At 41.8% G+C, this 22,164-nt stretch overlaps 1 protein-coding gene across 2 annotated transcripts in view; it reads left to right on the top strand.

The window, feature by feature from the left end:
• Positions 1 to 13,061: 13,061 nt before the first annotated feature.
• The window catches only part of RAB31 (RAB31, member RAS oncogene family), a 29,580-nt gene continuing 20,477 nt past the window's right edge, over positions 13,062 to 22,164 (top strand). The window contains exon 1 of one of the 2 annotated variants that reach the window (XM_033154886.1): positions 13,062 to 13,383. In XM_033154886.1, coding sequence (XP_033010777.1) covers positions 13,345 to 13,383 — 39 coding nt within the window. In that variant the 5' untranslated portion in view covers positions 13,062 to 13,344. The remainder of the gene's footprint in view (positions 13,384 to 22,164) is intronic. The other variant, XM_033154887.1, reaches the window with a different exon arrangement.

The raw sequence follows: 22,164 nt of genomic DNA, 5'->3' as shown, positions 1-22,164 counted from the left end.
AATGATTGGCTGCTATATATCTCTTGTTAGCCTCTGTCCAAGGAGATGTCACAATCTCACCATGACAATGAGCTGTTCCTTGGGTACCAATAAGAAAAGCAGAATGAATTACTAAAAACAAAGGCTCTAGTCACTCACAATAGATATACCTAGGCTCCCTATCTCACTTAACGCACATATATTACCCTGAGGCAAATATTGATTTTCCACACACTAATAGTTGCAGTAATTCCCCCTGATGAGTGTACCTGTAAGAGGTACTGTTAAAACATTAGGTACACTGTACAGCTGAACCTAGAGGGACGCGGGTGGCGCTGTGGGTTAAACCACAGAGCCTAGGTCAGCGGTTCGAATCCCCGCGACGGGTGAGCTTCCGTTGCTTGGTCCCTGCTCCTGCCCAACTAGCAGTTCGAAAGCATGTCAAAGTGCAAGTAGATAAATAGGTACCACTCCAGAGGGAAGGTAAACAGCGTTTCCGTGCGCTGCTCTGGTTTGCCAGAAGCGGCTTTGTCATGCTGGCCACATGACCCGGAAGCTGTACGCCGGCTCCCTCGGCCAGTAACGCAAGATGAGCGCCGCAACCCCAGAGTCGGACATGACTGGACCTAATGTTCAGGGGTCCCTTTACCTTTTACACCTGAACCTAAAGCACTGGTTGTTTGGGATGGCCCCCTGACCCTGGCTAAATAGGCATCAGTGGTATGTCCAAGCAATACAAATGTAACAGCTCATGCTAACCATCAATTGCTGAATTATTTTACAGGGATTACATGCTATCTTCAGCAGAATTTCAGGTCGAGCTATTGCACCAAATCCTAAATGGCTATTGCTGTCCATTTGTCTTAATTCTCTTTTTCTGGACCAACTAATTATTCAGCTATATTAATTGATTTTTAAAGTGGTTGATTGATTTAAAAAGGTCCTCCTGCATATGTAGCAGCAGTGTTTTTTAAATGTAGCTTTTAAAAATACATTTACTAAAAATTTGGATAGGAAATGGAATGGAATGCCTTTTTTAAAGATAGATTATTATAGTCTGGTTCCCAACTGATGTTGCACTGAAACAAATCCATGCACAACATGTATAAATCAAGAAACTTGAGTAACTCAGCCCTTCTATCACCTGTACAAAATGTATCCAGCCTGGACTTTGGGCGAGGACGCCATTGCGGGCGGTCGTGGGTCGTTTCGGTAGCGAAACAACCCAGGCCAGCCCGGGGGTAGGAGCCCCGCTACCGCACAGCGGGGCTCCGCTAAACCGCGGGTCGAGCGTCCCGCGGCACGGGCTCTCCAGCGAGCCCACTATGGCGCTGAACCCTTCTCCCGTTCCCCTTGTAAAAGGGGAGTGGGAGTGAAGGGACAACAGCGCCGGGCTTTGGAGGCATGCCCCAACCGGGCTGGTGAAGCGGCGGCTGCCGCCGCACTGAGCACATCGTTCTACCAAATCTGGAGGGAAAAAAAGAAGAATCACGGAGGCCGTGAGTAAGGTGTTAATTGGACTTTAAATTCCTGTTAATTGGCACTCCGGGAGGAACGTGAAAAAGGAAGCCCGTTCCTCCCTTTGTTGAAAGAAAAAAAAAATAACACTGTTTCTAGCTGCTGCTGCAGTAGCGGATACAAAGTTTCTATGGAGCTTTTTGACAAGGGAGACTGGCTGAACCCCTTTTAGGGGAATTAAGTGGTTGGAAATATTTCTTCTTTGAACTTGTTGGATTATAATCTTTTCACCCTGACCCGGGGGGAAATGGCGGCTAAAATTTATGGTTAAAGATGGAAAAATACTGAAACTTGATACCCTCTGCCTACTTCTACCATGCTTGGTTTCGTTTTCAAACTGGCTTTAGACTCGGGACTGACTCATGAACAAAGGATTATTCTTTTGAAGTTAGAACTATTAAATCAGAAGTTAAATTTGTTGAAGCAGGATGTCGAGGAAAAGTTATATGCTACAGGAAAGACCCTTGAGAACTTTGTTAAACTGGAAGAAAATCTTGCTAAGGAACTTGAGGAAATCTTTGAGGAACAAAGTACCGGTACAGTGAATATGCAACTCCGAGAAGATGGAAAATCCTGTTGGTGTGAGAGACCCAGGGTTGGACAATTTATATCCAATTTCTGGGGTGAGAGCCCAGGAATGATGGGAAAAAGATTTGTGAAACTACAACTAGAAGATTGCTGGAATTTTGAAATGGAGATGCTGGAAGACGATGATTTGTGTTCCCTGGAGTTCCTGGCAAGGATGTTTATGGACTGCGTCTGGACCTTTGGATTTAAAGAAAAAGAGGACATTTTGGACAATGATGTGGGAGGAAGATGGAGAAATGCTTGGGGGGCGATCCCGAGATGGAGAGGGAAAATGGTCAGAAGAGGGATAGGGTGAGAATATTTAAAATATAAATAGGATGGCTCACCATGGTACCCTGAAGTCAGCGTGTTAAGAGTTTAAGATTTTGAACTAGTGAAGAGATATATGAATTGTTTATTTAGCAGCAGTTTAAGTAAAATAAGATGTAAGATTGGAACTGAGAAGTAATAGGTTGTATTATGAAGTAAAAAATGAATATTAAGAAGCTTGTTTAGATATTTGGGATGATTTTAATTTTAGAGATGAGAAGTTATTAAAGTAAAATTAGAATTGGAACCAAAGGAGAGAAAACGGGGGAAGTCACCCGGTAAGATTCAAACAAGAATTTTTTTTTTCTAAGTAAGGAAAAGAAATATTGGTGTTTTAGTGGTGGTTTATATTTTTTTCTATTTTGTTTTGATTGTTATATGTGTTGTATTATTTGTTTTGTTGTATTGTTGTATTGTTTGTTATTATGTGGAAAACCAATAAAATTCTTGTAAAAAAAAATGTATCCAGCCTGAATTGGTCTGACATTACATTCTGACATTATATCCAAAATTATTTTTACCAAGTTTTTAGTGGGTATTTAATAGTCCCATATTTTGCTACTGAACTTCATTAAAATATATATTTGAGGGAGGAAATGTGTGTCTCTTTGAATTAAACTCCTTGTTTGAAACAAGAGAAAAAAATTCACTTCGTTTCCATGACTGATGAAGCTGCACAAAATTAATTGCAAGACAGTGATCCAGGAAAGACCAAAGTATTTTGCTTCATCTAATGTTAGTGACATTCAGTACATAAAAAGTGTGTTCCCATGGTTGATAAATTATTTAGCAATCACTAGCCTTTTAATTCCTCTGAGAAATTTTAATGACTACAGATGGCGATGTCAGGAGGTAATGCATAGAATAATTAGGCTGAAATGGCAAATTGAGAGCCCATTTCACATGTTGCACTGGGGCAATATTTTGCAAACATGGAGATTTCTCTATCTCTGCATCAGTGAGACTGAAATATTATCATTATTTATTGATATTTCTGTGGTCATTTTGCAGTGTTCATTTTGCTCCTGAAACTGCTGCTGATACTAGCTTGCATGCTTGCAATCTGTGATAATACTCTGCTATAATATAATATGAAAATAAAATATATTTTAGAATAGAAGTTGTATATTAGACACACAATAAAAGGCATATACTGTAGCACATAGTCTGTTAAATTCTGTAACATAATGCATAGTACTGGATTATGTCATGAGTCTGCAGTCTTAAACATCTGGTGTTCTTCCTGGACTCTGATCTATATGCTATACTTCTGATCTATACTCAGAACTATATTTCATAGAATTGCACTGTGAATATGGAACTTTGATGGATAACCTCTGGTTATTGTATTTTGTTGTTGTTGTGGGGGTCAACATATGGCAGACAACAATGATCAAATGTAATTAATAGTATGATTTTATTGACCAAGGAAGAAGTTTGGTTTACTTAAGTACATTAAAAATTGTTTGAAATATTGCTCTTAAAAAATGATTATTGAAATATTTATCATCCATTTACTTCTGCAGAACGCACTTATGAAACCCTTCTACAAACTGAGCATTTTAAAGTCAGCTTGAATCTGAATTTCTAGTTGGCAGGCGGTACTCATCATGCTCATGCCGATTTGGCAGTATATGAACTGGCTGTCTATAAAAGAAACTTGTTATCTCTCTTTGGCATTGGGCACAATACAAGTCTGTTTACATGACAATAAGTCTTTGGAGTTAATTTAATTCCCTTTTCATACTTTGCAATGTAAAGTAAAGCGACTGAAAGGAAGACTTGTGGCTGCTTTCTTTTTCAGCTGTCTCCTGTATGAGAAATAAGACTGTTGAAGCCACATTAAAATACTCTCCTGACAAAATGATTTTAAGAGATTTCTGGTGCTGTTCAGTTAAATCATCAGTATTTCAATAAAACACACCCAAAAAAACACTGGTATTAGTATAATCTACATAGCATAACACTTGCTGTTAAGTTTTTGATACAAACACATAAAGGTATCCTTCCATTCCTCAAATAAACTCTACTTCATACCCCAAATATTATTTTTATTTATTTATTTTAAGAATCTCTACTCGATTTGATCTTCAAAAGAAAACCAAGTGGCTAATGAGTAAAATCAGCAATTAAGGCAAATTAAACTACATATGTATTGGAAAGCTACAGTGTCCAAACCCATCATCCCATCCAATTTATACGGTTCTTTTGTTACAATACTATTCTGAATCTTCAGCAACATACTGTTACAGATCTGAGGTAACAGAGTATGGGGCTGAAAGGGCATCCATAACTGCTAGAATTAGTGAATATTATAAATTAATAAATGGTGGACTTTAGATAATATTTGGAATATTGAAGGACAGATGTTAGACTAGGGGAAAATACAGGTGAAGCTTCTTTTTCAGGCCAGGGCCTCACCTGGAATAGAAGTCATTAAGAATGGCAAAAGCTGCTAGAAGCAAGTCATTAACCCATCAGTTGAAACCATCAACTAGGCAGGAGGTTCTGACAAGCTGCTGTGAAGGCCAGAACCATCCTGGCAGGCTGGGACAGAGGCATGGAGATAGCATGTAGGATGTCTTGAACTCCAATGTTGCACTGCTGTAGAGAAAAAGATCCTCTTAAGATGTATTGCTCTGAACTCTCTCCAAAGTAGACCCAGGTGTAAATGTGTGCAATGAACCATATTTCTTGAAGAGCGCCTGGAACTCCTTGATGGAGATTGGGGTGTTGTGTAACACAACAGTAAGCTTAGACTTAAGTCAGAAGCCAAATTCAAACATGCTTGCACTCAAACTGTATGTAGAGCCAACTGATGGATGCAGATTTTTATGTGCAGGGGCATTGCTATGTACTTAAAAGACTTGAGGGAAAGGAACATCAAGGAAATTTGTCTTTGGGCAGATTAAGATGATGGGTGGCTGGGGTCTCATTCACGCTGCAACCAGCCACCCTGTTAGCATAGTTTGGGGGTTATTTTAAGGCAAAAAGGAGAGAAGACAGGACATGAGATTGGGAGCCCAATGCAAATTACTGGGTGCTTAGGTCCCACGGTCCACTGCCTAACCAACAACACTGTTTATATGTAATGCTTTTAAATAGGCCATCCCTGGTATCCATTCGGAGGTGGTACAGTCATTTAGTAATTATACTTAGCAACAGTTGCACAGCTAATGGGATTAGCTAAAAGAAGGAGATCAGATGAAAGAGCAGAGTAATTTTAATGGAAGTCAGCACAAGAATAGACATGGGTCATTTCTGCACAACTGGATTTTGTTAAATAAATTAATGAGAACATAAGACTGGCCTGCTGGATTAAGCCAATGTCCCATCTAGTCCAAAATCTTGTTATCACAGTGGCCAACCAGAGGCCTGTGCGAAGTCCAGAATTAGTACCTGAATGCACAAAATTAATTTATTACCTTTCTTCATACCACTCATAACTTTGGTTTGTTTAGCCCAGTATTGTGCACTGTAACAGGAGTGTCTCCTGACTCCTGCTTTCAGACCACTGCTACCACAGGTCTTTTGGGCTGAAGGTGCAATGGATTGAATTGGGACCTTCTACACGTATACAAGACATGCACTCTACAACTAAGCAGTGCTTTCTCCATTCTTATTCTTTTTTAGTTTCTCTTTATAGAAGGGGGAGAAATCACAACATCACAAAAGGAAAAAAACAAAAACAAAAAAGTTGCTGATCAACCAAACTGCTACCAATGGGGGAGGGAGAGAAGGCAAGGATTGTCAGAATTGTTTTTCTGCAGTTTTAAACATACTAAAATATGACAAATTCCTCAGAAATGTTTCCCTGACCACAGCTCTTTGAATGCAGACAAACAATTATGGTGGTTCCTGGAACAGAATGGGTCAGAGGCAGCTTGAAGGACATGTCTGTAACTTTTTTTTCTTTTGTGAGTTAGATAAACAGAGAATATTGTCCTTATATTTCCTCCTCCTCACCTTGTTTGACCTTCACTTTCGTGACAATCACATTTGTTTAACAGATTGAATCTTGCACAAAATATTTGCAGTGTGCTTTATGAGTGCTTTAGTCCTTAAAACATTTCAGCCTATTTAAAACTGGTTAGTAAACTTAGTTACTTTTACGTGAATGAGACTACAGTTCACAAACCAACTATTTTAGGGTAATAATTAAATAAGTTGAAAAGTACTCAGGAACAAGTCCTAGGTCATGACTGTATAGGAAGATTTGTTTTGTGTCAGGCATTTATAAGAAAGTACAATGAGATTTGGTGCAGTGTTGTGCTGGCATATATATATATTTCTTTTTCTATACCTTACTCCAGCCCATGCTGGCTTACTATAGGCTACCTTTATGTATATGGTATCTGTTGTGGCTTGACAAGAGTGGAGGTGTGTGAGTTGTGAGGATGAGATGTGCAACTTAATTGAGCCTGAATCCCTGCCTAATATAATCATGAACATTTTGCTGAGTCAAGAATACTTCTTGTGACAATACTTTCTTGACTCAGGCCCTATAAGTTCAAGTTAGAAACTCTACTCCTGATTGGCACAGCTCATGGAGATGGGTTTGGACAAAAACAAAGTGCCAACCATTTTATATTTCTACTATAATGAGATGTAAGTAGTGCTGGAGGCCAACCCTATCCCTGCTGAGCCATGCATGGGATTCCAGGAGTCTTGGCCCTCAAATGGGGTCTCTGCTCCTTTGGAGAATTGAAGACTCGTCAGAGGCTGTTGTAGCTTTAAGAAATATGATTAATTCATATATTTATACAGTGGTGCCCCGCTAGATGAATGCCTCGCTAGACGAAAAACTCACTAGACGAAGGCATTCGTCTAGCGGAAGGCAGCCCCGCAAGACGAAAAAGTCTATGCGGCTGCCTCTTTCGTCTTTTTTTTTCGTCTAGCGAAAGCGCGGCTTGCATTGCCGCTTCGCTAGACGAAAAACCCGCTAGACGAAAATTTTCGCAGGACGAATTATTTTCGTCTAGCGGGGCACCACTGGTACCTGCATGTAGATGGAGGTTGTACAGATCTTACAGAAAAGGCATCTCAAGAGGAGCCTATTCCCCACAGCAGTGGAGCAGTGGAGCACAAGGCATTTCTCCCAGCCAGCCTTCAGCCAGCCTGCCCAAGATTGATTGAGCCTTTTTCTCAGCTATCCCAAAGCTTATTCTCAGTTATGCCAAAGGCCCAAAACCCTTCCTGTGACATCACATCCAGTTACCTTGACAACCTTCCAAATCACACCTCAGGGTAGGGGGAATGGACAGTTCTCTTGCTGTTATTTACTCAGCTAGGATAAGAGGCAGAGTCAGCGTTGGTTCCAAATGTCTTTTATTATTAAACAACGGAACTAGAACTCAAAAACAACCCATGCTGCGTGTGAGCCTGCCCGAGCCAGACTGACTCGCTCCCGCCTAAAATTGTGTTCAGAGAAAAGAGTCCTTAGCTTGTTTCTGATAGGAGTGTTCTCCCTCCTAGCTCTTCTGTAATTGGCTAGGTCGCACCAGGAGGCGGACCCTGTAAGGTGGTTGAACAGCTCCTATTGGTTCCCATACATAACACTTGCATTACCAATGGCCTTCAATGGCCCTGTATTGTTTCTTAAAGGCCCTAGCTTGGCAAGGTCTGTTTGCATAAGCCAGCCCAGAAATTCCTCTGCAGCGGATATTTCTCCTTTCATATCCCAATTAGTCAAAATGTTGTTGTTGTTTAGTCATTTAGTCGTGTCCGACTCTTCGTGACCCCATGGTCCAGAGTATGCCAGGCACTCCTGTCTTCCACTGCTTCACACAGTTTGGTCAGACTCATGTTGGTAGCTTCGAGAACACTGTTCAACCATCTCGTCCTCTGTCGTCCCCTTCTCCTTGTGCCCTCCATCTTTCCCAACATCAGGGTCTTTTCCAGGGAGTCTTCATGAGGTGGCCAAAGTATTGGAGCCTCAGCTTCAGGATCTGTCCTTCCAGTGAACGCTCAGGGCTGATTTCCTTCAGAATGGATAGGCTTGATCTTCTTGCAGTCCATGGGACTCTCAAGAGTCTCCTCCAGACCATAATTCAAAAGCATCAATTCTTCAGCCTTCTTTATGGTCCAGCTCTCACTTCCGTACATTACTACTGGGAAAACCATAGCTTTAACTATACGGACCTTTGTTGGCAAGGTGATGTTTCTGCTTTTTAAGATGCTGTCTAGGTTTGAAATTTCTTCCAAGAAGCAGGCGTCTTTTAATTTCGTGACTGCTGTCACCATCTGCTGTGATCATGGATCCCAAGAAAGTAAAATCTCTCACTGCCTCCATTTCTTCCCCTTTTATTTGCCAGGAGGTGATGGGACCAGTGGCCATGACCTTAGTTTTTTTGATGTTGAGCTTCAGACCATATTTTTCGATCTCCTCTTTCACCCTCATTAAAAGGTTCTTTAATTCCTCCTCACTTTCTGCCATCAAGGTTGTGTCATCAGCGTATCTGAGGTTGTTGATATTTCTTCCGGCAATCTTAATTCCAGTTTGGGATTCATCCAGTCCATCCTTTCGCATGATGAATTCTGCATTTAAGTTAAATAAGCAGGGAGACAATATACAGCCTTGTCATACTCCTTTCCCAATTTTGAACCAATCAGTTGTTCCATATTCAGTTCTAACTGTAGCTTCTTGTCCCACATAGAAATTTCTCAGGAGACAGGTGAAGTGATCAGGCACTCCTATTTCTTTAAGAACTTGCCATAGTTTGCTGTGGTTGACACAGTCAAATGCTTTTGCGTAGTCAATGAAGCAGAAGTAGATGTTTTTCTGGAACTCTCTAGCTTTCTCCATAAACCAGTGCATGTTTGCAATTTGGTCTCTGGTTCCTCTGCCCCTTCGAAATCCAGCTTGCACTTCTGGGAGTTTTCGGTCCACATACTGCTTAAGCCTGCCTTGTAGAATTTTAAGCATAACCATGCTAGCGTGTGAAATGAGCACAATTGTGCGGTAGTTGGAGCATTCTTTGGCACTGCCCTTCTTTGGGATTGGGATGTAGACTGATCTTCTCAAATCCTCTGGCCAAAGCTGAGTTTTCCAAACTTGCTGGCATATTGAGTGTAGCACCTTAACAGCATCATCTTTTAAAATTTTAAATAGTCCAGCTGGAATATCATCACTTCCACTGGCCTTGTTATTAGCAGTGCTTTCTAAGGCCCATTTGACTTTACTCTCCAGGATGTCTGGCTCAAGGTCAGCAACCACACTACCTGGGGTATACGAGACCTCCATATCTTTCTGGTATAATTCCTCTGTGTATTCTTGCCACCTCTTCTTGATGTCTTCTGCTTCTGTTAGGTCCTTTCCTCTTTTGTCCTTTATTATGGTAATATTTGTACAAAATGTTCCTTTCATATCTCCAGTTTTCTTGAACAAATCTCTGGTTTTCCCATTTTGTAGTTTTCCTGTGTTTCTTTGCATTGCTCGTTTAAGAAGGCCCTCTTGTCTCTCCTTGCTATTTTTTTTGGAAATCTGCATTCAATTTCCTGTATCTTTCACTAACTCCCTCACATTTTGCTTGCCTTCTCTCTCCCGCTATTTGTAAGGCCTCATTGGACAGCCATTTTGCTTTCTTGCATTTCCTTTTCAGTGGGATGGTTTTCGTTGCTACCTTCTGTATAATGTTACAAGCCTCCATCCATAGTTCTTCAGGCACTCTGTCCACCAAATCTAAATCCTTAAACCTGTTCCTCACTTCCACTGTGTATTCATAAGGGATTTGATTTAGATTGTATCATAAGGGATTTGATTTTGATTGCATCTTACTGGCCCAGTGGTTTTTCCTACTTTCTTCAGTTTAAGCTGGAATTTTGCTATAAGAAGCTGATGATCTGAGCCACAGTCAGCTCCAGGTCTTGTTTTTGCTGACTGTATAGAGCTTCTCCATCTTTGGCTGCAGAGAATATAATCAATCTGATTTCGATGCTGCCCATCTGGTGATGTCCATGTGTAGAGTCGTCTCTTGTGTTGTTGGAAAAGAGTGTTTGTGATGACCAGCTTGTTCTCCTGACAGAACTCTATTAGCCTTTGCCCTGCTTCATTTTGAACTCCAAGGCCAAACTTGTCAGTTGTTCCTTTTATCTCTTGACTCCCTACTTTAGCATTCCAATCCCCTATAATGAGAAGAACATCCTTCTTTGGTGTCATTTCTAGAAGGTGTTGTAAGTCTTCATAGAACTGGTAAATTTCAGTTTCTTCAGCACCGGTAGTTGGTGCATAAACTTGGATTACTGTGGTGTTAAAAGGTGTGCCTTGGATTCGTATCGAGATCATTCTATCATTTTGAGATTGCATCCCAGTACAGCTTTCGCCACTCTTTTGTTGACTATGAGGGCCACTCCATTTCTTTATGGGATTCTTGCCCACAGTAGTAAATATGATGGTCATCCGAATTGAATTCGTCCGTTCCCGTCCATTTTAGTTCACTGATGCCCAGGATGTCAATATTTATTCTTGCCATCTTATTTTTGACCACATCCAGCTTACCAAGGTTCATGGTTCTTACATTCCAGGTTCCTATGCAATATTTTTCTTTACAGCATTGGACTTTCCTTTCACTTCCAGGCATATCTGCAACTGAGCGTCCTTTTGGCTTTGGCTCAGCTGCTTCATCAGCTCTGAATCTACTTGTACTTGTCCTCCGCTCTTCCTCAGTAGCATGTTGGACGTCTGCCGACCTGAGGGGCTCATATTCCAGCGTCATAACTTTTATATACCTGTTGTCTTTGTCCATGGAGTTTTCTTGGCAGGGATACTGGAGTGGCTTGCCAATTCTTTCTCTAGGTGGATCACGTTTAGTCAAAACTCTCCACTATGACCTGTCCAACTTGGGTGGCCCTGCACAGCATAGCTCATAGTTTATCTGAGTTATTCAAGCCCCTTCACCACGACAAGGCAGTGATCCATGAAGGAGGTTAAAATATTACCATTTATTAATTTATAGGTTTTGGGTCCTTCCCCATAAATCTATAACATTCACTGATTATCTGCCTTAGTCTGTGGACACTGAGGGTATGTAAGACATTGATCTACAGATTTACCCATCTCCATAACTTTTTCTTTCCTGTCCACTTCCTTAATACATGCAGACAAATGTTAGTTTCTGCCTTTCAACGAGAAACCCTTTTAGACTAACTAAACTATTTATTTTATTATTATATTTACATTAGCAGGAAAAGGAACTACATCACTGGAGAAATTTATGTCTCCACTGAAATTTATTGTTGTGGCCTTTTAGGTCATTTCATGCGTATTATGGTGTGTTTATTTGATCTGTTCGTCCCATTTGCAGCCTGTTTGCTTTATCCCACAGAACTCAGCGGATCTCATTGAAATCCATGATATAAAGCACTGGCTTTACTATTTTTGCTTTACTTTAAGCCAATTCACTTCTGTGACAGAAAGTTACAGGCTATGTCAATCAATGCATTTTATTGCAAGGAGTCCTCACTTGGGCTGGCAAGTTTTTTTTCCTGGTATAGAATTCTGAACATGACCATAATTTTACAGTAGTAAAATACTTGGGGTGACTTTGCCCATCTAAAGCCTTCCTCACCCCCCAGACTACTACACTCTAAAATTACTATGTGATATATACAGTACTAATTGATATCTACATGAATATAGACTGAAAAACAACAACTGTATTTAGTCTGAGTTTCTATATCTGTAGACGCTTCCTGACAACCTTTTTATTGCGCATTCATCCTGATTTGTTTGCACACAGTGTGTGTGTGGATTATAGGATGCATGTTGTTTACTAATCTGTTTGTATAGAGGTTATATTATGACACGTCACAATGCATTTTCCTGTCACTTTTCATACTGCAAAGTCTATTTTGTTTTTGTTTTCTTAAGTGAGTTTGTTGTGCAGGAGCCAAATCCATTTTAATTGCACAACCTGGATTTGCTATATGTGATTAAATCCCACAGGCAAAATAGCAAGTCTGAAAGCGCTCTGTGATTCTGGAAAGATCTGGTACGCATAGAATTTACCCCCATAATCATTGCTCATTCCTTTGAGGCAGGGCTAGGTTTCTAATGACATCTCTAGGGGTGGTAGACTACATTATGCAAATAAATACTTGTACACATCAAAGAATCCAGTTTCCCTTTTTAGTTTACCAGTGCAGAATTTGATGATGATTATTATTATCATTCCTGGCTATGGAACAGATTATAATATTATATGTCAGTTGAACAGTAGGGCTTGACAGGTCTTGCTAAGTTTGAGTGTCCTGACTAAGATATTATTTTCAGTTTCTTTTGTGAATAAATCCTGTTATATAATGAGTGATATATCAATGACATTTCTGGTTACATTTTTTTTGCGGAGGGAAGCTTTTAAAAACAAATTATTACTTTTAAAGTTTGATTGTTTCTTTGTTTGTTAACCCGCACACGACTGAGTGGAATTCTGATGAATGAGAATGTGGACTTTTTGTTGTACTTTTTTGGAATTAAGATTTTATTTGTTATTTATTTACTTGAAACGTTTTCCCCCAAAAGATGATGTTCTCCACCTCCCCCTCCCCCTTCCTTTGGATCCCTTTGGAATATCTAACAATTTCCCCAGAAGAATGTGCGAGGAGAAAAATGGGCGGGAACTCCAGGTTGCTATTGTGAGCAGCAGAAGAGTTTGTCTCTTTAACTTGCCTGCCTGGAAATGCAACAGCAGCACAGACCCAAGAATGGAAACCGCGTCTCCTGAAATATGCTGAAGCGCAGATATTTTGTACGTGTTGGGTTTGGGTGAGGAAAGCACCAAAAAGACGCGAGGAGGAGCTGGAGCCGCCGGGGCCGTGCTCATGTGACCGGTGGCGGCTGAGGGCTGGGGCTGCCCAGAAATAGCCGCAGCTGCTTTCCTTGCTCGGTGCAACTGGGTTGCGCGAGGGAGGTTGGCTCCTCCGAAGGATGCGAAGCCACCAAGCCCCAAGCAGATGATGGCGATACGAGAGCTGAAAGTGTGTCTGCTTGGAGTGAGTAGCGACCAAGAGGCGGAGTGGGCTGGTGTGTGGGCTGAAGGAGAGATGGCGGGGAGGAGGCGCTGGGTTCTCAAGCCATGTCGCGGGGATAAAACAACAACGCGCAAACTGAAGAAAGAGCGAGAGAGCGAGCGGGAAGGATGCCTGCCCCGAGGCACCTTGGAAAGTTTCGTGGTCTTTGCAGAAGAGCTTCCTTTGTCTTCCCTTCGGCCCCCACTTGGCCAGATGTGCGTTTGCTCTGCAAAGGCTTGTTTGGCTCTCGCTTCCTCGAGTTGCTTTCTGGGAAGTTTGGCAGTTGTGCTAGATAGGGATGTTAGGCAGACATCCCCTCACCCCCCCCCCCCCGCCATCACGCCTGGGATCTTTACTCACTTACTCCATTCCTGCTCTAGCTCCCTTCATTCCACCATGTGGAAATGGAGTCTTATATCTTCTGGTAGATATAGTTCTCATTTGCTGAACTACAAAGGATTTTGCCCATTCCTCCTCCCTCTTAAACTTTCTTCCACAAGCTAAAATATGTTTTATCCAAACATGGTCTTCTGTGGTTTATCTTTAGCAAGTAACGTTTTGTGCTTGAGAGAGGAAAGAGATTGCTACATACTTCAACTGATTTTGGCAGTAGTTGGACAGTAAACTGCCCGCATGCAAAGCAGTTAAACATCAGACACAGCTCAGCTAAATTTTTGTCTTTCTGTGCCTGTGTCTTTAGAAGAGTTCGGATCAGTTGTGCTAAGTTCCTCTCAGCTGAAACTTGGCGGACAAACACAGACCAGTTTCCAGGGAGGAGTTTCTCTTTTTGCTTTCAGTGTTCTTGACAAACCTTTTGTTGTTGGAATGAGACACTGTTTTGCACAGCCATGGTGATAATATCCTTTTGGCTTGTACTACATAGACTTGCCTCCCTTTCATTTGGGCAAAACAAATAAACCTAGTATTAGTTTTAAGAGAATGGCATTGTGTGTACAACAAATAAGGAAGAAGAAAGATTAAAAATCAGCAATATTTGCCAAAAAAGTAAAGAGCCACTTAGTAAAGGTAAAGGGACCCCTGACCATTAGGTCTAGTCGCAGATGACTCTGGGATTGCGGCGCTCATCTCACTTTACTGGCTGAGGGAGCTGGAGTACAGCTTCTGGGTCATGTGGCCAGCATGACTAAGCCACTTCTGGAGAACCAGAGCAGCACACGGAAACACCGTTTACCTTCCCGCCAGAGCGGTACCTATTTATTTACTTGCACTTTGACATGCTTTCGAACTGCTAGGTTGGCAGGAGCTGGGACTGAGCAACGGGAGCTCACCCCGTCACGGGGATTCGAACCACTGACCTTCTGATCGGCAAGCCCTAGGCTCTGTGGTTTACACCACAGCACCACCCGTGTCCCTCAAATAGCCACTTAGAATGGATTAAATAAAAAACTACTCCAGGGTGTATCTGGAGATATGATCTAAAGGCACATAGGACTGTTACTTTGCTGAAGCTAACCTGGGCTGGGTCTGGTCAGTTCCTGGATTAAGGAACACCTGGGAGCCACCTTACATATGCTATGATGGAAGAAAGGTGAGATATAAATATAAATAAATTAATATGTGCCAAACAATGCCAGCTACATAGCCCATTGCATAGATTATTTAGGTCAAAACTCTTGGAGATTAACTGTTGACATTACCAGCACGAAGGCTTGTTCTCTTGCAGACGTACATGAGAGTAAGTGCCACCGAACTTATTTTACAGAAAGCTGGCCTATGATTGTCCTATGGATCCACAGTAGGTTGTGCAGATCACTTGTGGAGTCTCTATTTTGCTTTGCTGTATATTGCATATTATACCTGATTATATTTGGAGATGGTTTTGACCTAGAATCCTGCTCCTGCTTTAAACATTGAGTACAATGGTCACCCATGCAGGATATAATCACCCATGCTGCAGCAGAATGGGTGGCAGCTATAGTGCAGAGGTGCTTTTCTACTAGAATTTTACTTGTTGTTGTTCAGTCGTGTCCGACTCTTCGTGACCCCATGGACCAGAGCACGCCAGGCACGCCTATCCTTCACTGCCTCTCGCAGTTTGGCCAAACTCATGTTAGTAGCTTCGAGAACACTGTCCAACCATCTCATCCTCTGTCGTCCCCTTCTCCTTGTGCCCTCCATCTTTCCCAACATCAGGGTCTTTTCTAGGGAGTCTTCTCTTCTCATGAGGTGGCCAAAGTACTGGAGCCTCAACTTCAGGACCTGTCCTTCTAGTGAGCACTCAGGGCTGATTTCTTTGAGCCCAAAGAATTTTACTTACCGTAGTTCAATCAACATGTTCTTTTACTTACCGTAGTTCAATCAACATGTTCTTGTCCTTCTTTCTAAAACATTTAAAGAACTATTTTCTGTGTACCACCCTATTTCACTGATTTCACTGGAATGATGGAAAAGATGTATGTGACCTAATGAACTAATTGCAGAAGTTTCATTCTGCTTAACTTATTTCCATTTGCTATCCAAACCAGCTGTTTTACAGCATCTAAAGAAAAAGAGAGGTACTTATATTTGCAGCTTCTTTGCCTTTCCTTTTGTCATAAATAACATATATTAAACTGCAATATACAGAATTTTTTTATAAATGTTAAACAAAACTATTAAAAACTGCATATACCTCAGTTTTAGTAATAAAAACTTTTAAAAGTTTGTTGTGAGCATTTTCCGCTGTGTATTCCTAGGGAAGCTAAAGTGCAACATACCTTTATGATCTGTACTTGCTTCTGTACATTTAATAGCTCAGCATATAAAGTTTTGCATGGTTTATCTCATGGTATATGGCCTTTCATTTTTTTAGGTTAGCTCTCTCCAGCATGATTACTGTACTTTTATTCTAGAAAATGTAGCATGGTTTTTTTCTTGAGCAAGAAAAGAAACGTAGCCAGTTCTATGAATATTTACTTACCGTATTTTACGCTCCATAAGACGCACTTTTTCCCTCCTAAAATGGAAGGGAAAATCGCTGTGCGCCTTATGGAGCGAAGGCTTCGCTCCCACTGCCTCCCCACATCCCCTGCCGCGTTCGGCGGGAGGTGGGGGGAGGCAGCAGCGATGTTGCTGGATCATGCCAGCACCTCCGTTCACCGAAAGAAGCTTCTTTCGGCGAGCGGAGCTGCTGGCACGATCCACCAACACCTCCGCCGCCTCCCCCCACGTCCCGCCGAACGCGACGGGGGATGGGGGGAGGCGGCGGGGAGCGAAAGGGATGTTGGTGGATCGTGCCAGCAGCTCCGTTCACGGAGCTGCTGGCACGATCCACCAACACCTCCGCCGCCTCCCCCCACGTCCCGCCGAACGCGACGGGGGATGGGGGGAGGCGGCGGGAAGCGAAAGGGATGTTGGTGGATCGTGCCAGCAGCTCCGTTCACGGAGCTGCTGGCACGATCCACCAACACCTCCGCCGCCTCCCCCCACGTCCCGCCGAACGCGACGGGGGATGGGGGGAGGCGGCGGGAAGCGAAAGGGATGTTGGTGGATCGTGCCAGCAGCTCCGTTCACGGAGCTGCTAGCACGATCCACCAACACCTCCGCCGCCTCCCCCCACGTCCCGCCGAATGCGACGGGGGATGGGGGGAGGCGGCGGGGAGCAAAGGGGATGTTGGTGGATCGTGCCAGCAGCTCCGTTCACGGAGCTGCTAGCACGATCCACCAACATCTCTGCTGCCTCCCCCCATCCCCCGCCGTATTCGGCGGGAGGTGGGGGGAGGCAGCTGCGATGGCTGCTTTTGGGATCGGTGGGCGGCAGGGAGGTTGGTAGAGGATTTCCTCCACCACCCCACGCGCTGCCCGCCAATCCCAAAAGCAGGCTTTTGGGATCGGTGCAAGGCATGGGATGGTGGAGGAAACAGCGGGGATGGTGCTGCTTTCTCCACCACCCTGCGCCCCGACGCCAAAAGCAGGCTTATCCCCTGTTGCTTTAAAGGGACATGGGGAGGAGGGGAGAAACCTTCTCCCCTCGTCCCCATGTCCCTTTAAGGAAGCGGGGATGAGCCGCTGTGAAGGGAGAAGGGGCTTCCCCTCCAGCGCTCCCCTCCGTGTTTTTTAGAGGAGGAAAACCAGGAAAATATTTTTTCCTGGTTTTTCCCCTTTAAAAAACAAGTGCGTCTTGTGGTCCGGAGCGCCTTATGGACCGAAAAATACGGTAAATTGCAGTCCTATACCCACCTATTTGGGAATAAATAACGTTGAATTCAGTTGAACCTTTCAGTAGAATAGACATGTATAGGATTGTGCTATTAGCCTCTCTTAATTCAATAGGGCCTAACTCACATGAGTGCCTGGGATTGTACCTTTAGAGTCAGTATTTTGAAAAGTTCACTGTCTTGTGAAATCTGTGAATGCTAAAGTTAGATTTACAAGAGGCTTTTTAAATAAGACTCTGTGGATGTACTGCATGTACTACCGGTAGGCTTGCACAACTCTCCAGCTTGTAAACAAATGTCAGAGAGAAACACAGGAAAAAAGAGGACATGAAGAGTTTCAGTTACACCAGGCAAGACTACTAGTCATTGGGAGAAGGCTTTGTGAATTTAAATGCAATATCTTACAAAAGCATCAGCTTTGATTGTGATTTACTTACATCACCTTTCATAAAGGCTTGACGGTCAGTTTTTCCAAGAGTGCAATATCCTTCCTGTAGCAGAGCAAACTGGCCTGTGTCAGATACAGATTATTAGAACAAGGCAGGTCAGTGCTTATAGCAGTAAAGTTTCATTTATAGCTTTATAGATGTTGCTGTATAAATGACAGTATCTTCACTTTTCAGACCTTCTTCCCCTTTGACTGCAAAATGTGATTAAAGATGCATATAAGGCCTTATAAAATCTGGGCAACCGTACTTACCATGCTGAAGTCTGCCGCTTGGACCATGTTCATGGAATTTTCCGGACATATCCAGAATGCTGCAGTCAGTAGTCAGCGGAAATAGGCAAAATGTCCAGGAAAATCCAGACTTATGGCAGCCCATATTGACAGTGTCATTTTTGCCGAATTCCCATAAAAATAGCACAAAAATGTTTTTTTGGGTGGGTGAGGGATTTTGCCCCCAAACGCTCAACAACTTTGGGCAAAACTAAAAAGCTCATCAACTTTGGCCAAAAAAAGGCTAGCTGGATTTTCAGTGCTTGGAATATGGCAACCCTATTAGAGTACCTGTTTCCATTAACATGTTTATTTAGTAGCGTGTTACTGAAAATGTGTAGTTTATGTATGCACTTACCGGTAAATGTGTTATGTGGAAATGCATATACTGCACACCAAAAAACATGGACCTTGAGAGGGAATTGAAGGAATCCAATCTGACTGTATTCTGTTTTGGGCGGATTACAGTACATATGGATCTAGATGAGGAGAGGAGCAAATACAAGTGATGATATAATTCAAGATAAAGTCTAATTAGTGGCCCTCTAACCCACTTGCAAAAGAGGACACAGATTTGAATAAAATTTGCATATGCTTTGTGTCATGCAAATTTGTGTCCTCTTCTGAAGGTGTAGTAGAGGGTCTAAAAATAATTTAATGGCCATACACACAAAGTATTTGACAGAAAGAATGTGAGCAGGTGAAGCTTTCCCCATAATTATATGTCTATATTAGAAAAAGCTGAACTTGTAGTTCTACCTTCCACAGCTCTCTTAAAGGCACAAGAAGTGTGCTTTCTCATAAGGCCAACTGTATACCAAGGCCTGGAATGTAGTCCTGTACCCACTTTTCTGCGAGTAACCACTATGAAGCACAAAGTGACAAACTTCTGAGTAGACATATATACCATTGTACAGTACTGAATAATAATGTAATAGGTAAAGGTAAAGGGACCCCTGTCCATTAGGTCCAGTCGTGTACGACTCTGGGGTTGCGGTGCTCATCTCGCATTACTGGCCGAGGGAGCCAGCGTACAGCTTCCGGGTCATGTGGCCAGCATGACTAAGCCGCTTCTGGCGAACCAGAGCAGCGCATGGAAACGCCGTTTACCTTCCCGTCGGAGCGGTACCTATGTATCTACTTGCACTTTGACGTGCTTTCAAACTGCTAGGTTGGCAGGAGCTAGGACTGAGCAACGGGAGCTCACTCCGTCGCGGGGATTCGAACCACCAATCTTTTCCTTTGCAGAAGTCAAATATACAACTATGCTTGTGTAATATATTTGAAACCTTGGGCATTCTTTCTTACAAGAACATTTGCAACACAAGTGGAACCCTTAAAATATATATCATGTAAACACATTTGGAATAGCCCTTGAATTGAAAAAAAATAATCCAAAAAGTGTAGCCAGAATCTTCAGAACACTCCCAAAAGTACAGTGGTACCTCGGGTTACATACGCTTCAGGTTACATACTCCGCTAACCCAGAAATAACGCTTCAGATTAAGAACTTTGCTTCAGGATAAGAACAGAAATCGTACTCTGGCGGCGCAGCAACAGCGGGAGGTCCCATTAGCTAAAGTGGTGCTTCAAGTTAAGAACAGTTTCAGGTTAAGAACGGACCTCCAGAACGAATTAAGTACGTAACCAGAAGTACCACTGTATTACTGTATACAACTTGTATTCATTGACAGCCAGGTTCGAATGCTCTCCAAGCAGCAGAGCAGATCTTTGAAATGTGGTTTTAGAAACATGACTGCACTAGTAAGACATGAAAAAGTTGCAAAGCTGTCACTGGTCAGCTGGGGAAACAGCAGTAAGGGAGGAAAACTTCCTCTTCTACTGTATTTCAGGAAATGGTTTCTCCCAGGCATTTTCTTCTACTACAGAAGTTGCTCCCTAAAATTTACAAATAATTGATCATATTTATCCACATTTACCCACCTGCACACATATATTAACTATGTTTGCCACATCCCACAGCCATTTTTTTCTCTGACCTCTTTTAGGGCTGATTGGTAAGATTCTGTGTGGTTGGTGGAAGTGGAGGTGTTAGGGTTGCCATATTTTGAAGAGCAAAAAAGAGGATGCTATGACAGCCATTCAAAGCAAATAAATGCAATTTGTCTCAGATTTTACCCCTTAAAAAGAGGATGTGTCCTGGAAAAATAGGACACATGGCAACCCTAGCAAGTGGGATAGGATAAAGGGAGGTAATCCTCCATAGGATGTGTTTAAAATCAAAATCTTAAGTTCAGCCAACTTTAAATGTGGAAAAAATAATTTTCCATACACAAACAATTAATAAAAATAACAGGCAAAAATATGATTTATTTATTTCATTTATAAATTGCTTTCTATAAAGCATCTTGAAGCAATTTTACATCTCAAAGTGCTGAATAAAGGACATCCCCAATAAAAATTACTACAATAATATCTTAGTAGTTATAGTTTGTGCAAATGGAAATTTAACATACTGTATAAGATAATATGCCAAGTTGTAACACAGCTTTGTTCTTTCGTAGCATCTGGTTGAAGTTATGGAATTGGAAATCTGACAGCGTATTTAATAAATACTCCTGAAACTTAAAATACCATGCTTGCTTACTACTGTTATGTCTGTATATGTTGCCAATCTATATGTAAATAAGAAACAGAATGCTTACAAAATCTTTAAATTACATAAGCAATTTTAATATTGCATAACAGTAAGAAAATGCCATTTCCCCCCATGCAGTCGTTTAAAACTGACTTTTGTGTTTGCTTTACTATAAATAGATATATTTTTATAGCTTCCTTTCCATCAGACTCGCCAGAGAGTTGCAGTGGTTGAATATAGTCCTTTAGACCAGCAGTTCTCAAATCATTTCCCCCACAGACCACTTGAAAACCACTGGGGATCTTGACAGACCATGGTAAACTTCCATTGGTTTTACTTCTTGAATAAACCTCCATCATTATCAAAACCAGTGTCATATTATGAAAATAATGGATCTCATACTAGGGTCTTTTAAGCTTGTTTGATAATCTGGCCCTGTTCAACACAGCCTCAGTCTCCATTGTTGTCAGAAGAAAAACATGCGAAGTGCAGGGCTGAGTGTACAGATATTCTTGACACCTTACTTTCAATTTTACCACAGATCACTTGAATGGATTTCATGGGACAGCAGTAGTCCACAGATCACAGTTTAAGAACTCCTACTTTAAACTATATAGTGTAAAGGGACACATTATTATATGTTTTATTTTGTACTGAAATAGAGATAGATGTTGGATGGTGTGAGCACCTTAAGAGTAGGGTTACAAGCTTTATGCTGCAGCCTTAAGGTAGGGTGTATGTGTGAAATTATGGCAGTTCAATACTTTACTGAAGACTACTTACTTATATGCTTATTAACATGATGTTGCTCTTAAATGAAAAGGATTTAGGTACTTATTAGCGTTGTTTTATAACTCCCATGTGTGTTATCTGAACATATGGTGTAACAAATGCTGGCTAGGTCTTCCTCTTGTGGCAAGATGAGAAACTGCACTGAGGGAGCAAGGTTCATGTGCATGGAAACTGGCAGTGTCAAAAAAGCATACACAAATTATGTTTTCCACAGCTTTACAGCTCAAATTACTCTTACATTTTCCACCCTATGCTTACTTGGATATATATGTGTGTGTTTTTATTAAACCTACTTCTTAGTAATGTTTTTTTAGGATTAGGATACAGTATTTAACATTTTACCTCCTTGCAGTAGGAAAATGCTTACACAAACCAAGCCTCATGCAAGTGAAACAAACCTATTTTGATAAGGGGACTATTAGAGGAAAGATTAACCTACATTATGACTTATAATGAGCACATCCAAATTGTGCTTTCCCTCTAGCAATTTCTCTATT

The sequence above is a fragment of the Lacerta agilis genome, chromosome 7 (genome assembly GCF_009819535.1).
Source record: "Lacerta agilis isolate rLacAgi1 chromosome 7, rLacAgi1.pri, whole genome shotgun sequence".
NCBI lineage: Eukaryota > Metazoa > Chordata > Lepidosauria > Squamata > Lacertidae > Lacerta > Lacerta agilis.
The sequence above is the reverse complement of the archived record's forward strand: the minus strand, read 5'-3'. Positions and strand labels throughout refer to the sequence as shown.